General features: G+C 36.1%; 1 protein-coding gene across 2 annotated transcripts in view; it reads left to right on the top strand.

The window, feature by feature from the left end:
* The window catches only part of SRBD1 (S1 RNA binding domain 1), a 206418-nt gene that overhangs the window by 49186 nt on the left and 144068 nt on the right, over positions 1-13164 (top strand). For both annotated transcript variants that reach the window (XM_008518029.2, XM_008518030.2), the window contains exons 11-14: positions 2198-2305; positions 6155-6312; positions 9702-9792; positions 10533-10640. In XM_008518029.2, the coding sequence (XP_008516251.1) occupies positions 2198-2305; positions 6155-6312; positions 9702-9792; positions 10533-10640 (465 nt within the window). The remainder of the gene's footprint in view (positions 1-2197; positions 2306-6154; positions 6313-9701; positions 9793-10532; positions 10641-13164) is intronic.

Genomic DNA, 13164 nt, shown 5'->3' on the forward strand with positions numbered 1-13164 from the left:
GTGCTAAGTGCTAAGTTAATACATCCCAGGAAGCCAGTTAAGGGATAGAAATTGGTGTGGGATAAGGAAGGAAAAGGAGTTTCTGTAATGTAGGAAATGAGTATAGCTGTTATCCTGTAGTGCTGGGTCTGGTGATCTAAAGGTCAGCTGTGAATGGGTATAATTGAGGCATTTTCAAGTATAAAATAGACTCACAGCACTCTGTGTCAGAGAAGGGAGCTGAGCAGTCACACCAAAGGAGGATGTCGAGGTTTAAGGAAGACTGTTGGGGCTTCCAAAGGGATTGGGTAGGTAATGTTAAGGATTTCTGGGTTTTTCCTACAAGTATTGGGAAAACCTTGATTTGGGCTTAAGGGAATGACCCCCAGTAGACATCAGATACATACATTAAAAAAATCACTCCATTAGTGCCCTCCTGCCTCTAAGGACTATCTTCCTAGCCTAATGTCCCATGACCCAGGACTATGTTGGCTCTCCTAACTGGCCTGATAGCATGATGTATAAGAACCTTGCTGATCTGGCCACTCTCAGAGTCTCTAGCCCCATCTACACCTGACCTGATCCTGCCACTTTGTGTCCAAGCAGTACTAATCTGCTTGTAGTCACTTGAATTTATCATCCTCTTTCATGCCTCAAAGCTTTTACAAATGCTATGATTTCTTCCAAGAATGCTTTTATTCCTTTGTCTTGCTTGGTAAACCACAATTCATTTTTTAAAACCCATCTCAGATGTTTCTCTGGGACATCTTTCTTGACATTGGGTTCCCCAAATTAACAGTAATAATAATGCGTGTCTAATTCCTATCCTACTCCTCCCTACATCCCCTACCCTTAGGTAAAGGTGACAGTAGGGAGTAACAGGGGTTTGGGTAGAAGGAAGCATTTTTGTCCTGCCTAAAAGCACTTTTATTCAAATTGAAAAACAAAACTATATTCTACTCAAATAATACCCTTCTATGAGAGGGATTCAAATAGTTATTATTATGTAACCTTTGGTGTATCACATTGTAAATGCTTAAATGTCTGTTCACTGAAATTTAGTTAATTTCCTAGCTGGGATAAGTAAGGGAGAAGACAGTGTTCCTAAGGTATATTAATGGTATAGTAGAAACCATTAATATTTTATTAATTTATTTGTTAATTTTATTAATTTATTAATATTTTATTAATGGATTCTGTTCAAGAGCCACTGAAGGGCAAGGGCAGAGATGCCATAGATGGATGAAAACACAGAAGGGGTAGGACTGAATTTGTCCTTTTTAGCTTGCCTTTTTCTCTTACCGTTCTTTCTTCAGTGTCCACTAATAATCAGGTCTCTGGCATTTATGTTCATCGGTATGTATGCAGATGTACTGCCTGGTAGAGCAGTACAACCTGAGGAATAGAATGAGTTCTACTCAAGAATGGCAAGAGGCACGGGTTACAGCTGAGTTTCTCCTTTGCTCAGTCTACCTTAACTCTCAGGAAGAGATAAAGAAATGGGAAAAGGATACACTACTTGTCTTAGCTTTGGCTGCCATAACAAAATACCATAGATGGGGTGGCTTAAACAGCAGAAATTTATTTTCTCCGGGTTCTAGACACTGAAGTTTAAGGTCAAGGTGCAGGCTGATTTGGTTTCTGGAGAGAACCCTCTTCTTGGCTTGGAGACAACTACCTTCTCACTATGTCTTACCTGGTTTCAGGGCGCGGGGAGGGATGGGGAGGAGGAGGAGAGAGAGAGCTCTCTGATATCTCTTCTAAAGGCACTACCCTCGTGACTTCATCTGAAGCTAATTAACTCCCAAAGGCCCCATCTCTAAATACCATCCCATTGGTGTTAGGGCTCCAACATGTTAATTTTAGGGGACATAATTCAGTCCATAGCAGTGCTTTAGTAATTTTTTGGTGACTTTCTTATTTCTTAAGGTTTTGACCATTATTAATAATGCTTTGGAGACTCTTCCCAGAATAGGAAAGCTTTTTCCTTCCTTAAGTTTTGTGTGTGACCATGGTTACCAGATTTTTAAAAATAAGAACTCCAGATGTCATAGTAATAATTTCCAGACATCACAGTCTCTCCTCACAGATTATGTTACTTTGGCTTCAATAAACTTTTTTCCCCCTTTTCTGTTCCGCTGCTTCTCCCCTCTTCAGGAGCCTTTTCATGGTCTTGTTATTGTTACATCAATTTTAGTATAGGCTTTCTTTTTTGCAGGTGGAGACCACGAGGCTTTGCAAGGCCAGAGTTAATGAAGATCTTATACAATTCACTGGACGATTCCTTTAAACGCCTTATTTATCCTCTCCTCTGTAGAGAGTTCAGGTATGCATCTTGTCTTATTTAATTTTGTGTACTGTTTATTATTATGTATGGTAATAGGCCCTTTAAAGCTTGTAGTAAATATTTGTCCATGCATTAATCAATCCCGAGAACTGAGTCAGAATCACAAAGTCCTTAATTTAAGCCTAGCTTTCAATCTGTAGAGGCATTCACATGCGTGGATCACAAACGTAGCTCTTGATCACAGTATCCTTTTGAGATCTTGACCACTTAATTTGTACTCCTTCCAGTTCTGCAATACCAGTCTTGAAATTTGACAACCAAGCCAAACAAGTGATTTTATTGATGAGAGATTTGGCTGGGGAGAAACAAACTAAGAAGTTAATGGAGAAGTTAGTTGGAAGCAGTTTTTAGAGATAAGATAAGAGAGCCAAAAAAAGCATGAGGAAATTAGTGGAGCACATGATGAGTTTATTACTGTGAAGAGAGAAAGCTAATATATATGTTTTTAGCTCCAAATGGGAGTTGTTTGGATGAACAGTTATTAGCAATGATGAGCAAATATTAGGAAATTACTAAAGCGCCCATTTAAATGGACTAGCATAAGGACTAGGAGTTACAAAGAAGAAGAACTGCAAAGGAGGTGAGGTGCAGAACTGTTTTTAGGGGAGGAGATGGAAAGAAATGTCTGGAGGCCAAAACCCTCTTCCTGCTTCTCTGCAGCTTTGTCTTGGTAGTCAGTCTTTAGAAACCAGCCATTCCCTCATACATTCCTTCTTATGTGCTACAGATTTTCTTCATTGTCACTTCTTATAGGTTTCAGCAAGGGTTACCTGGGAATTGTAGATTTCTAGGCATCTCTTCAGTCTCACTAAAATTTATAGCTACCTTTATAATGTTTGTCTGTTTTTCTTTTACTGGACTTAGCCATTGACTTTGGAGGTGTTTAGAGCGTGGAGTGAGGAGGTACTGTTATTAAAAAGGACACATAGCTCGTTTGTCCAGCTTCTTTTTATCAAAGTCATTCATTCTCTTGATTCATCCTTTTTAGCCCAGGCGTCTCTTAAAAGTTTTGGAATCCTATTTTATTCCAAGTCTGTGTGAAGTAGCCTCTCTTGATTTTGAGCGCTGGGACATAAAATTAAGAAACAAGGGATTCTGTTCTTAATGAAAGAAAAAAAATGTCTTATTTAAAGTTCATTTCTTTTATATATTTTTTCGTATTTTCTTGTGTTGCCTGTAATGTCCAGTGGCACTTCTGACATTTTTGCATATATTCAATCTGAGTAGCTTCACTGCCTGTGGAATAATTTCATTGAGATTTAATGTAAGCAGTTTGGTGTGGTATTATTTAATGTATAATCCTTCTCTGACTTCCATTAACAGTGGGTGAGCAAGAGCTCTTTCCTTCTCTTTTTCTAAAATGCCTGTGGTTAAAAAAATATATCTTATGTCAGTCCATAAGTTGATTTGCAGACATTGTCTACAGATGTGTCTCTTGATAGAAATACTTCTAATTACCTGAACAGCAGTTGGAGTGGAAAACTCCCAACTGATGGGTTTTTTTTTTAAAGAAAAAAAACTTTAATTCTCTAATTAAAAATAAATTTGTCCTAATGTAGAAAAACTGAAAGAATCAGTAAAATACAAAGAAAAAAACACATAATTTCACTACCTAGAGATAACCATTATTAACTAGACTTTTATCCATGGTGTGTGTATTTAAAGAGATCATATAGACTATGTTATTTTGCAGCCATTTTATAGTCAGAGTTGACTATCTATCACACCTAGTCTACTTCTGCATTTCTTATTTCCGTGACTGTCATGATCATTCATCCTAGAATCGTTTTTCACACTTACCTCTTTCATCAGTTCTACATTGTCAGTTACCGAGTGCTGTTTTACCATTTTTTATTGTATGTTGAAATTTGCCTCCTCTCGATTTCCATGGTTACTGTCTTAGTTGAGGATATCATTGTTTCTTTGGATTACTATTCTAGGGTCATAGATAATTTCTGTCTTGTATTTTCCGATACATATTTCATATTGCTCTCCTAAAGCTCCCATCTGATTCTTTCATGCTCTTCAACTTCAAATCCTTCAGTGGATCTTCTTTGCCTCCAGGATTAAATCTAAGCTCTTCAGAAGAACATACGTGACCATTCGTGATCTGGTTTCTTCTTGCCTCTACAGCCTTATGTCTTGGTATTTCTTCTTTCCTTTAGCATATGAAATTACTTGCTTTTTCTTTAATGGGCAGTGAGCCTTTACATATGCTGCTTCCATTGCCTGGAGTATTTTCTCTGTGCCTTCCATCCACTCTCCTCTTTGTTTGCTTAACTCTATTACTTATCCTTCTTGATTCACCTGAGAAGACATCTCTCAGAAAGTTTTCCTAATTTAGGTATCCCTCCCATGTGTTCCCATTAGCATAGCCCTTATCATTGTTTTCTACTTGTCTGTTTCTGCCACTAGACAGTGGTGTTCCTGTCAGGGATCTTGTCTTTTCAGCTTTGTGTCTGTCACACTGATAGTGGTACCTTACATAAAACTGACAACAAATGCTCACTCAAGAAATAAAGTTAAAAGTGAAGATTTAGAAATACCTATAATGATACTTTTCATGTTGCATAGCTGAATGCAAGGTGAATGACAGTGAACTGTTAGAGGAGATGAAAGAAAAGCCTTAAGAAACTGAATTAAGTCAGAAAAGCAAACATTAGGGGCTGTCCCGGTGGCGCAGAAGTTAAGTGCGCACGTTCCACTTCAGCGGCTCGGGGTTCACTGGTTCAGATCCCAGGTACAGGCATGGCACCGCTTGGCACGCCATGCTGTGGTAGGTGTCCCACATATAAAGTAGAGGAAGATGGGCATAGATGTTAGCTCAGGGCCAGTCTTCCTCAGCAAAAAGAGGAGGATTGGCAGCAGTTAGCTCAGGGCTAATCTTCCTCAAAAAGAATAAATAAATAAAAAAAGAAAAGTAAACATTAGTTAGCTGTGTGTGCCTTCAGATATATAAATAGCTCTGCCTCAACACTAGTGTGAAATGTGCTTTGAATTGCTTCTGTACTCTCAATTTTCTCATGGCCATGACATGCATTTTTTTTTTTACCTGATCTAATAGAAAAGACATACTTTCTATAAATTCTTATGAATTTCAGGAGCTAATATGTTAACAGCTTTTTTCAGTGAATGAATGGTATAAAACTTAGTTTCCAAACACTTTTAAGTCCATTATAGACATATATTTTTATCCTAGAAAAAGTTGAAAAATTAGACTTTTAATGACCTCTCTGGATAGAACTGGGAAGTTATTTGCATGAGGCATGGTCCTGGACTGGTTATTGGTTTCTTTGGTCACGTCCCATCACTGTGAGAATGACAAGGTATGGGATGGATTTGGGGAATGGAGTAAAGTGAGAAGATGACATTGAGATATGAACAGGCAAAGTTGTAAAATTAAGTATTGATGGAGGAAACTAACTTATGATTTCGTAATTTCTCACTCTAGTTTTGTGTTTGTATTTTTAATCAGCTGATAAATTTTAATTTACATCATGTGATGTCCAAATCTTATTTATCTTCTCTCATATACACAGATATTTATACATATAGATTTTGTGATAAAAAAAGAGCAGATAGAGAAGGGATGTAGATACAACAGACTTATCAGGTTTGCTTCAGAATTGTTTGTGTTGTCATGTATTACTGTGATTAGCAAAAATAGACTCAATTTAATTTTGTGTATGACTTTTTTTCTCAAGTTATTTTGTTATAATAAATATTCCTGAGAGGAGTAACTGTATAAGATGAATTCTGTTCTTCTGGAAGAAAGTTTGGGTGAATGAAAAACTAAATACTTTTTCTTTTCTTTTTCCGTTTCTAAAGAGCCAAACTAACATCAGATGCAGAGAAGGAATCAGTAATGATGTTTGGGCGAAACCTTCGTCAGCTCCTCTTAACAAGCCCCGTTCCAGGGCGCACCTTGATGGGAGTGGATCCTGGTTACAAGCATGGTTGCAAGTTAGCTATAATTTCTCCTACCAGTGAGCATCTTTTAGCTTTTCATATAAAAGTTGTTTGGTTGGTTTATAAGTTTCACTTCATATATTTTGTGAAGACTTGAAATAATGTTAATTTTCAAGGCTTAGGAAATGGTTTTATCGTATACAGGGACATGAGAACCAGAGAATCATATTTCGTATGTTATTTGTTGACCTGAACCCTGAACATTTTACCATCACAGTGGAGACACTGAGGATTAAGCAGCCTCAGAGTTTAATAACCCTGCTCATCCTCCATCAGCTTCAGTTTATTGTGATGCATTTATAAATGATACGTTTTAATTCTGAATATCTTTTAAATACCACAAGACATTTTTGTTTTGTCTAGTCAATATTTTTTTCCCAATTTGCTCATATATTTACCCTTTCTATTGCACTTAATTTCTTTCTGCATTTCTGTGTTTCCATTTGAAATCATTTTCTTTCTGCCTGAAATTCTAGGCTATTTCTTTTGTTGTTGTTATTGAGAAAGATTGGCCGTGAGCTAACGTCTGTTGCCAATATTCCTCTTTTTGCTTGAGGAAGATTGTTGCTGAGGTAACAACTGTGCCCAGTCTTCGTCTATTTTGTATGTAGGACACCACCTCAGCATGGCTTGATGAGTGGTGTGTAGGTCTGCACCTGGGATCCAAATCTGTGAACCCCAGGCCACCAAAGCAAGGTGCATGAACATAACCACTATGCCACTGGGCCGGCCCCTAGGCTATTGCTATTAGTGTGGGTCAGCTGGTGACAGATCATCTCCGTTTTTGTCTAAAAAAGCTTCTGATTTAGTTGTGAAGAATATTTTTGCTGGGTGTAAAATTCAAGATTGGCAGTTACTTTCAGTACTTTAAAGATGTCCTTCTATTTTTTTTTTTTTTTTTTTTGGCTACTACAGTTTCTGTTGAGTAGTCAGTCAGCCACAGATCTTTTATTACCCCTTTGAAGGTAATAATGGCTTTTTTCCAATGGTTGCTAAGATTTTCTCCTTGTGGTTTTTGAAAGTTTTCTTATGATGTGTTTAGCTTTATATGTGTATGTGTGTGTGTGTGTATATACATATATATTTTTTTGTGTGTGTGTGCTGCTTGGGGTTTATAGAGGTTTTCGCATCTCTTTCTGGAATTCCAAGTACATATATATTAGACATTTCATTTTCTATTGATTGTCTTTCAGTTAATTAATCCTCTATTCTATGTCTAATCTGCTATTAAATCCATCCACTGAGTTCTTTATTTAAGTTACCATGTTTTTAAGTTTTAGAATTTTCATTTAATACTTATGAAAAATAGATTATAGTTCTATGGTGAAGTTCTTCACTTTTTAGTTTTTTTATCTTTTAAATTTTTCTTATTTTCTATTTCTCCTAAGGCATTTACTAAATTTATTTATTTTTATGTTTGTTTTGATTTAGATTTTCATTTCTGATATAACTTTTTCTTCATATCTGATTCATTACTGGGTTCTCTCATTTCTGAGGTTTTCTAATTCTGATTCATGTTATTCCCATTTTCTTTATTTTTTTTTTTAACTTGTCCTTATATATTAGGTTACAGTTTTTCTCTGTTTTGTGGACACATCTTTCTGTAAGGACATTATACTAGTCCTCTTTATTTCCTTTTTTAAAAAATAATCATTCTATATGGAGTTTAACTATCATTCTTTTCTGTTGCTTTGTTTTATGTAAAATCATAAAATCATTGAGTTTTCCTCAACTTTTATGATGGAAGACTGGGTCAGAAAGGATTTTTTAGATGTATATCTCTAGAAATATCGCTTGTATTTTTTCCAAATTATTGAAAAAAAAAAACCCGCTCTATATCTATGTGGATAGAGAGATAGTCTTATACTTTCTGGAATCTGCTTCCCTATTCCTTTCCCCTTTTTATCTGGACTTTCTTTTTGCTTTGCTCATATTGTCCTTACCTTGCTCATCGTGAATCCCAACAGTTTCTCTTGAGTGTGGGGTTTTGTCTTGAAAAGGATATTCTACTTGTCAGTTTCAAGAGTTCATAGAGATCAGAGTTTTCTGATCGTTTTTGAACTTACTGGGCAACCTTTGTATTGACCTATAAATTAGAGTAGGCCAAGATCATCCCAGTTTCAGCTCCTCTTCTCAAATAAACCTGTTGTGATTTCCAGGGAAGTACCTTTTGACATTTTGGGGCGCCTTCCATTTTCAGTTCCATGAGATGCTCCATTGCTTCTCTCTGCTTCTTCCTACAGAACACTAATGCATGTAGGTCTTGGTAGTTGTCAGTGCATTGTCCAACCTGCTCATCCTTTGGGTTTTGTGGTGGTATTTTGTTGCAGATACAGTCTTGAGTTTTTGATTTTGCTGTCCTAGTTGCTCTATCTCTTTTTATGCTATGCATTTTTATAATAAATGGGAAGAATATTTTATCTGGTTTCTTCCTGCCTTTATTGAGCTATCATATGGCTTTTATCTTTTACTGTGTTTATATTGCTTATAGGATGATTCTTTTAGAAATGTTATGTACGTACACACACACGCACACATATTTATGTTTCTATTTTCAGTCTGTTTTGGTAAGCAAGACTGTTCCAAGAACTTATCCATTTCGTCACTTCACCTGAATGAACATGGAGTTGTTTGTAGTAGTCTCTCTTATCTTTTTAAGCTGTGCTGAATCTTTAGTTATATCCCCTTTTCATTTCTAATATAATTTGTGTTTTCTTGCCTTTCTTTTTCTTGATTGGTATTGCTAAAAGTATGTGTTTTTCTTAGTAAATGATTTTTAACCTTAAACTTCATTATCTTCTCTGTTATGTGTTTTTTTCTGTATTTCATTAATTTCTGCTTTTAACTTTATCATTTCCTTCCTTCCTCTATCTTTGAGGTTATTTTTTGTTCTTTTCCTAGCTTCCTAAGTTTGGTCACTTAGCTCATTATTTCTGTTCTTTAGGTAGTTATCCTCAAATTTTTAAATGTGTTTTTAGGAGAAATATAATAAATATAATATGCAGCTGAAAGAATCACCCAAGGTAAAGGAATTCGTGTATCTACAATTCAAAAGAAGAAATAGAATAGTAGTATGACATTGTCTGATATATAGTACATATTCAGTAAATATTGGCTTTTACTATTTTTGATGTTAGATGTTATTAAAAACCTATGATTCTCTTTTAGGTATCATAGCATATTTTCTAGTTGATAATGGTTTTATGTAGCAATATAGAGTCCTTGTAACTTTGGAAGTAACAAAATTTCAGAGTGCTTAGGGGGGAACCTAATTTAATGAATGTGAATATTCAGACTGCGTTTTCAAAGTTCCCTTTCCTGTTGCAGCTTGCTTAATCAAATCATTGGTCTGTTATGTTTTGTAATTTCTTACAAAATGGATTCTCTTTTCACTTTTTTTCCTAAGGTCAGATACTTCATACTGATGTGGTTTATTTGCATTGTGGACAAGGCTTTCGAGAGGCAGAGAAAATAAAGAGGCTTTTGCTGAATTTCAAGTATGAAAATAAGTAACCTTTTGAGTACTTGAGTGGCTCAGCCCATCAGAGATATTTTTGAAGCCCCTAATTTGGAGGGAGGGATTAAGGGAAGTGCCTTGGTGAGAGAGAAGTAACCCGTCAGACAATGCTGGGGCAAATTTCTGGAGAACTCTGCATTTGGAGGCTCCGGAGGAATGCTGCTGTCTTCCTCTGCCACCTTCGCTAAACAAAGGTAGTAAGAGAAGCAAAAGTGAGCATTTAATTCTTCTATTTGGGCTTCCTCTCTTTCCCTTCCTTCCTTCCTCCCTCCCTTCCTCCCTTCTTTCTATCCTTCCTTCCTTTTTTCTTTCTTTTTCATGGATCTGAGGGATGGATATGGTAATAGTTAGACGTTTCAGAAATTATTTGACAACATATCACATAATTCAGTCATAATGTCTTTATTGGTTTAGAATGCTCCAGAGTTAACTTACCCATGTCTCAATTTGGTTCCTTCTAGATAGGAAGAAAGCTGACTTTTCTTAAGGTTGTGTGACAGTAAAATGTTTTTCCACCATCTCCTATACGAAATGTAGGCACAATGTCTTATCCTACATAAGTCTGTGTCTCCCTTGGGAAACAGTGGAGAGGTGGCTCGGCTAGATGAGAGAATAAGAGCATCCTATAATAGCATTTGTGCATTCTGTACATGTTCTCCTGATTGATTTAGAAGCATGCCTTGAGCTCATTCAGTTTCTCATCCTGTTTCTCCCTTGAAGCTGCAGCACAGTGGTGATTGGAAATGGAACTGCCTGCCGGGAAACAGAAGCTTACTTTGCTGACCTGATAATGAAAAATTACTTTGCACCACTGGATGTTGTTTACTGGTAAGGATGTTAGGAATGTTTGTTTTCTTTGAGAGGCAAAGGAACTTCTAAAGTTCCTTCTGTGATGAATTCTCCCTTCTCTTTTTAAGATATGCATCTTATTTGCTCCCAAACCACCTCTTGTTATTCACAAGAGCTTTGTAGGGCAATGGAAAAATATCTGTCTTTTGGGGAAATTTGAGTTTCAGCATCCTGAAACCTCCCACAGAAGCAGCAAGTTAGGATGTATTTGGTTTCATGGGATTTTCCAGGCTGTACATTGTGAGGGCTCAAGTTAACTACTGACTAGTAAGTAGAATAGTGTACCAGGCTAGCAGCTATAGACTGTGAGTAACTTAGCCTTCTTCTCCCAAAGTTTTGATGCCTATGAATCATTGGCCTTCAGAACTGAGAGCCAAAGTAAGTATTACAAATTATAGCATTTCTGATGTTCCTTTCTTATTTGTCTCTTTATCACAAGCTTTCATTTTTATATAGGCATACAATTAACTTCTGAATAGCCGAAGATTAGCATGACCCATTTCTCTTGTCATGCTTCTAGATATTTAGTTGTTCTGCTTTCATTTACCATTGTTTCCTCACATTCCCTTTGGACCTCAAATAGCCATGCTTACCTTTTCCAAATTACAGTAGAATGTTAAGTCCTAAAAGCTTTAATTCTAAGAGAGAAGATAGTTATAATGGCTGATATCTAGGGGAGAGCACACAACAGCCATCAGTCCTTTTTGAGAAATCTAGTAACTAAGTATAGTAAACTGATGAGTATGTGACTGACAGGATCAACAAAACAAAACAAAACATAACACAAAACCCAACACAGGAAGAATTCTAGGGTCCATTAGGCCAAAAGAGAGGGGCCTTGTATTTAGTGTAGTAGTGCGTGTGCCAAGAGTAAATCAATATAGCAGGAAAACAAACTCAGGGTAACCAGAGGGGCTTAGAAGGTCAGGGACAAATTGTGGGTGTCGTGGGATCATGGTTCAGGAAAGAACCAGAGTGGAAAGTCCACCTCAGCTTTTTTCCCTCTCCCTCTTCTTGTTCAGGTTGGTCTGGGGACTAGTACGGATGTTCCCTGTTCCAGGAACTGCACACACGCACCCAGTCCTTTTGAGAACCTAATACAAGGATCTGACAGCTGATTTAGTTTATTTCAGGCACCTTCTTTGATTTCTTTTTAACTTGTTTCACATTAACTTGATATAAATATCTTGGGTACATTTATAGTGATTATAAATAGAACTTTCAAATCATTAAAAATATTAAATAGTGAAGGCTTCTTGAATTTCATCTGAATTTGTTTGTCCCTTTATTGAACTTTCAGCAGTGTGTTGTAGTAGAAAGAAAATGAGCTTTGGAGGCAGACAAGTCTGGGATCATCTTTTGTTGTCACCGTTTACTGGTTATGCAAGTTTGAAAGAGTAACTCTGCCTCTCTGAGCTTCACTTTCCTTCATCATTAAAATGGGGAATGCTTTTGCCTTCAATAACATTTTGAAGTTTTCTTCATCATTATATATTAAAACTTTGTTTTGTGTTTATCTCTTTTTGTGTTTCTGTTAAGAATTGCTTTACCCAATTACTTTATATCTGTATGAAGGAATACTCTTTTCTATGTTAGTTTTGTTTCCAAGGTGGCATAGTACAGAATTCTTTCATTGTTTCATTTCATTAGTTTTTCACTTGATTCTCTTGGATTTCTCAGTATATGGTCATATCATCTGCAAAAGATGAATTATCAATTTCTTTTCAAGTGTTAGACCTTTTGAAGGTATAAAATAAGAATCTCTTGTTTAGTGGTGTCATGCATTATCTTTGAAAAGCTATTAAAGAATAATGATGATAGTGGATCTTTTTCTTCTCTTCCTTTACTTTTATTAGAATAGTTCTAATGTCTCCCTTAAGTTTGATGCTGGCTTTTATATATTTTAAAAGATCATTTTAAAGGAATAGCCTTATTTATGAGTGTTTTAAATACTGATCCCTATTTTATTGTTTTAAAAATAAAGAATGAATGATAACATTTATGCTTTTTCAAAATTTTGCTATAATCTTATGGTCTTTTTTTTCCTCTTGATCTGTCAATATACTGAATTGTAGCAGTAAATTTCCGATAATGGAACCATCTTTACAGTTCTGATTTGAACATAGTATATTACTCTTCTTAATGTACTGTTGGAATCTACTTTCTAATACTTTATTTTGTACTTTTGAAGTCCTTAATGGGGCACATACCTAATCAGAACTTAGAGTAAGTGCTTTAGGAAAATCAGCTGTTCGATTTCATTTTGTTATCATTTTGCTGATTCAGTGTGCCTGTATGAGCGCACCGTATTTTGTCATCTAATGCTTTGAAGTTACATTGCAAACTACATTTAAGTTAAAATTTCTGTGCTTTCTCTGGCAGTCATTTTTAGCACCTCCCATACAGATAATCTGATACTCATTTCTGTAATCCTGTCAGCCACTCATCCAGAAAAACATCTTGACACATCCACCAGCATCTTCCCTCTTATCTATTCCCTCCA

Source organism: Equus przewalskii, chromosome 14, assembly GCF_037783145.1.
Source record: "Equus przewalskii isolate Varuska chromosome 14, EquPr2, whole genome shotgun sequence".
Taxonomy (NCBI): Eukaryota; Metazoa; Chordata; class Mammalia; order Perissodactyla; family Equidae; genus Equus; species Equus przewalskii.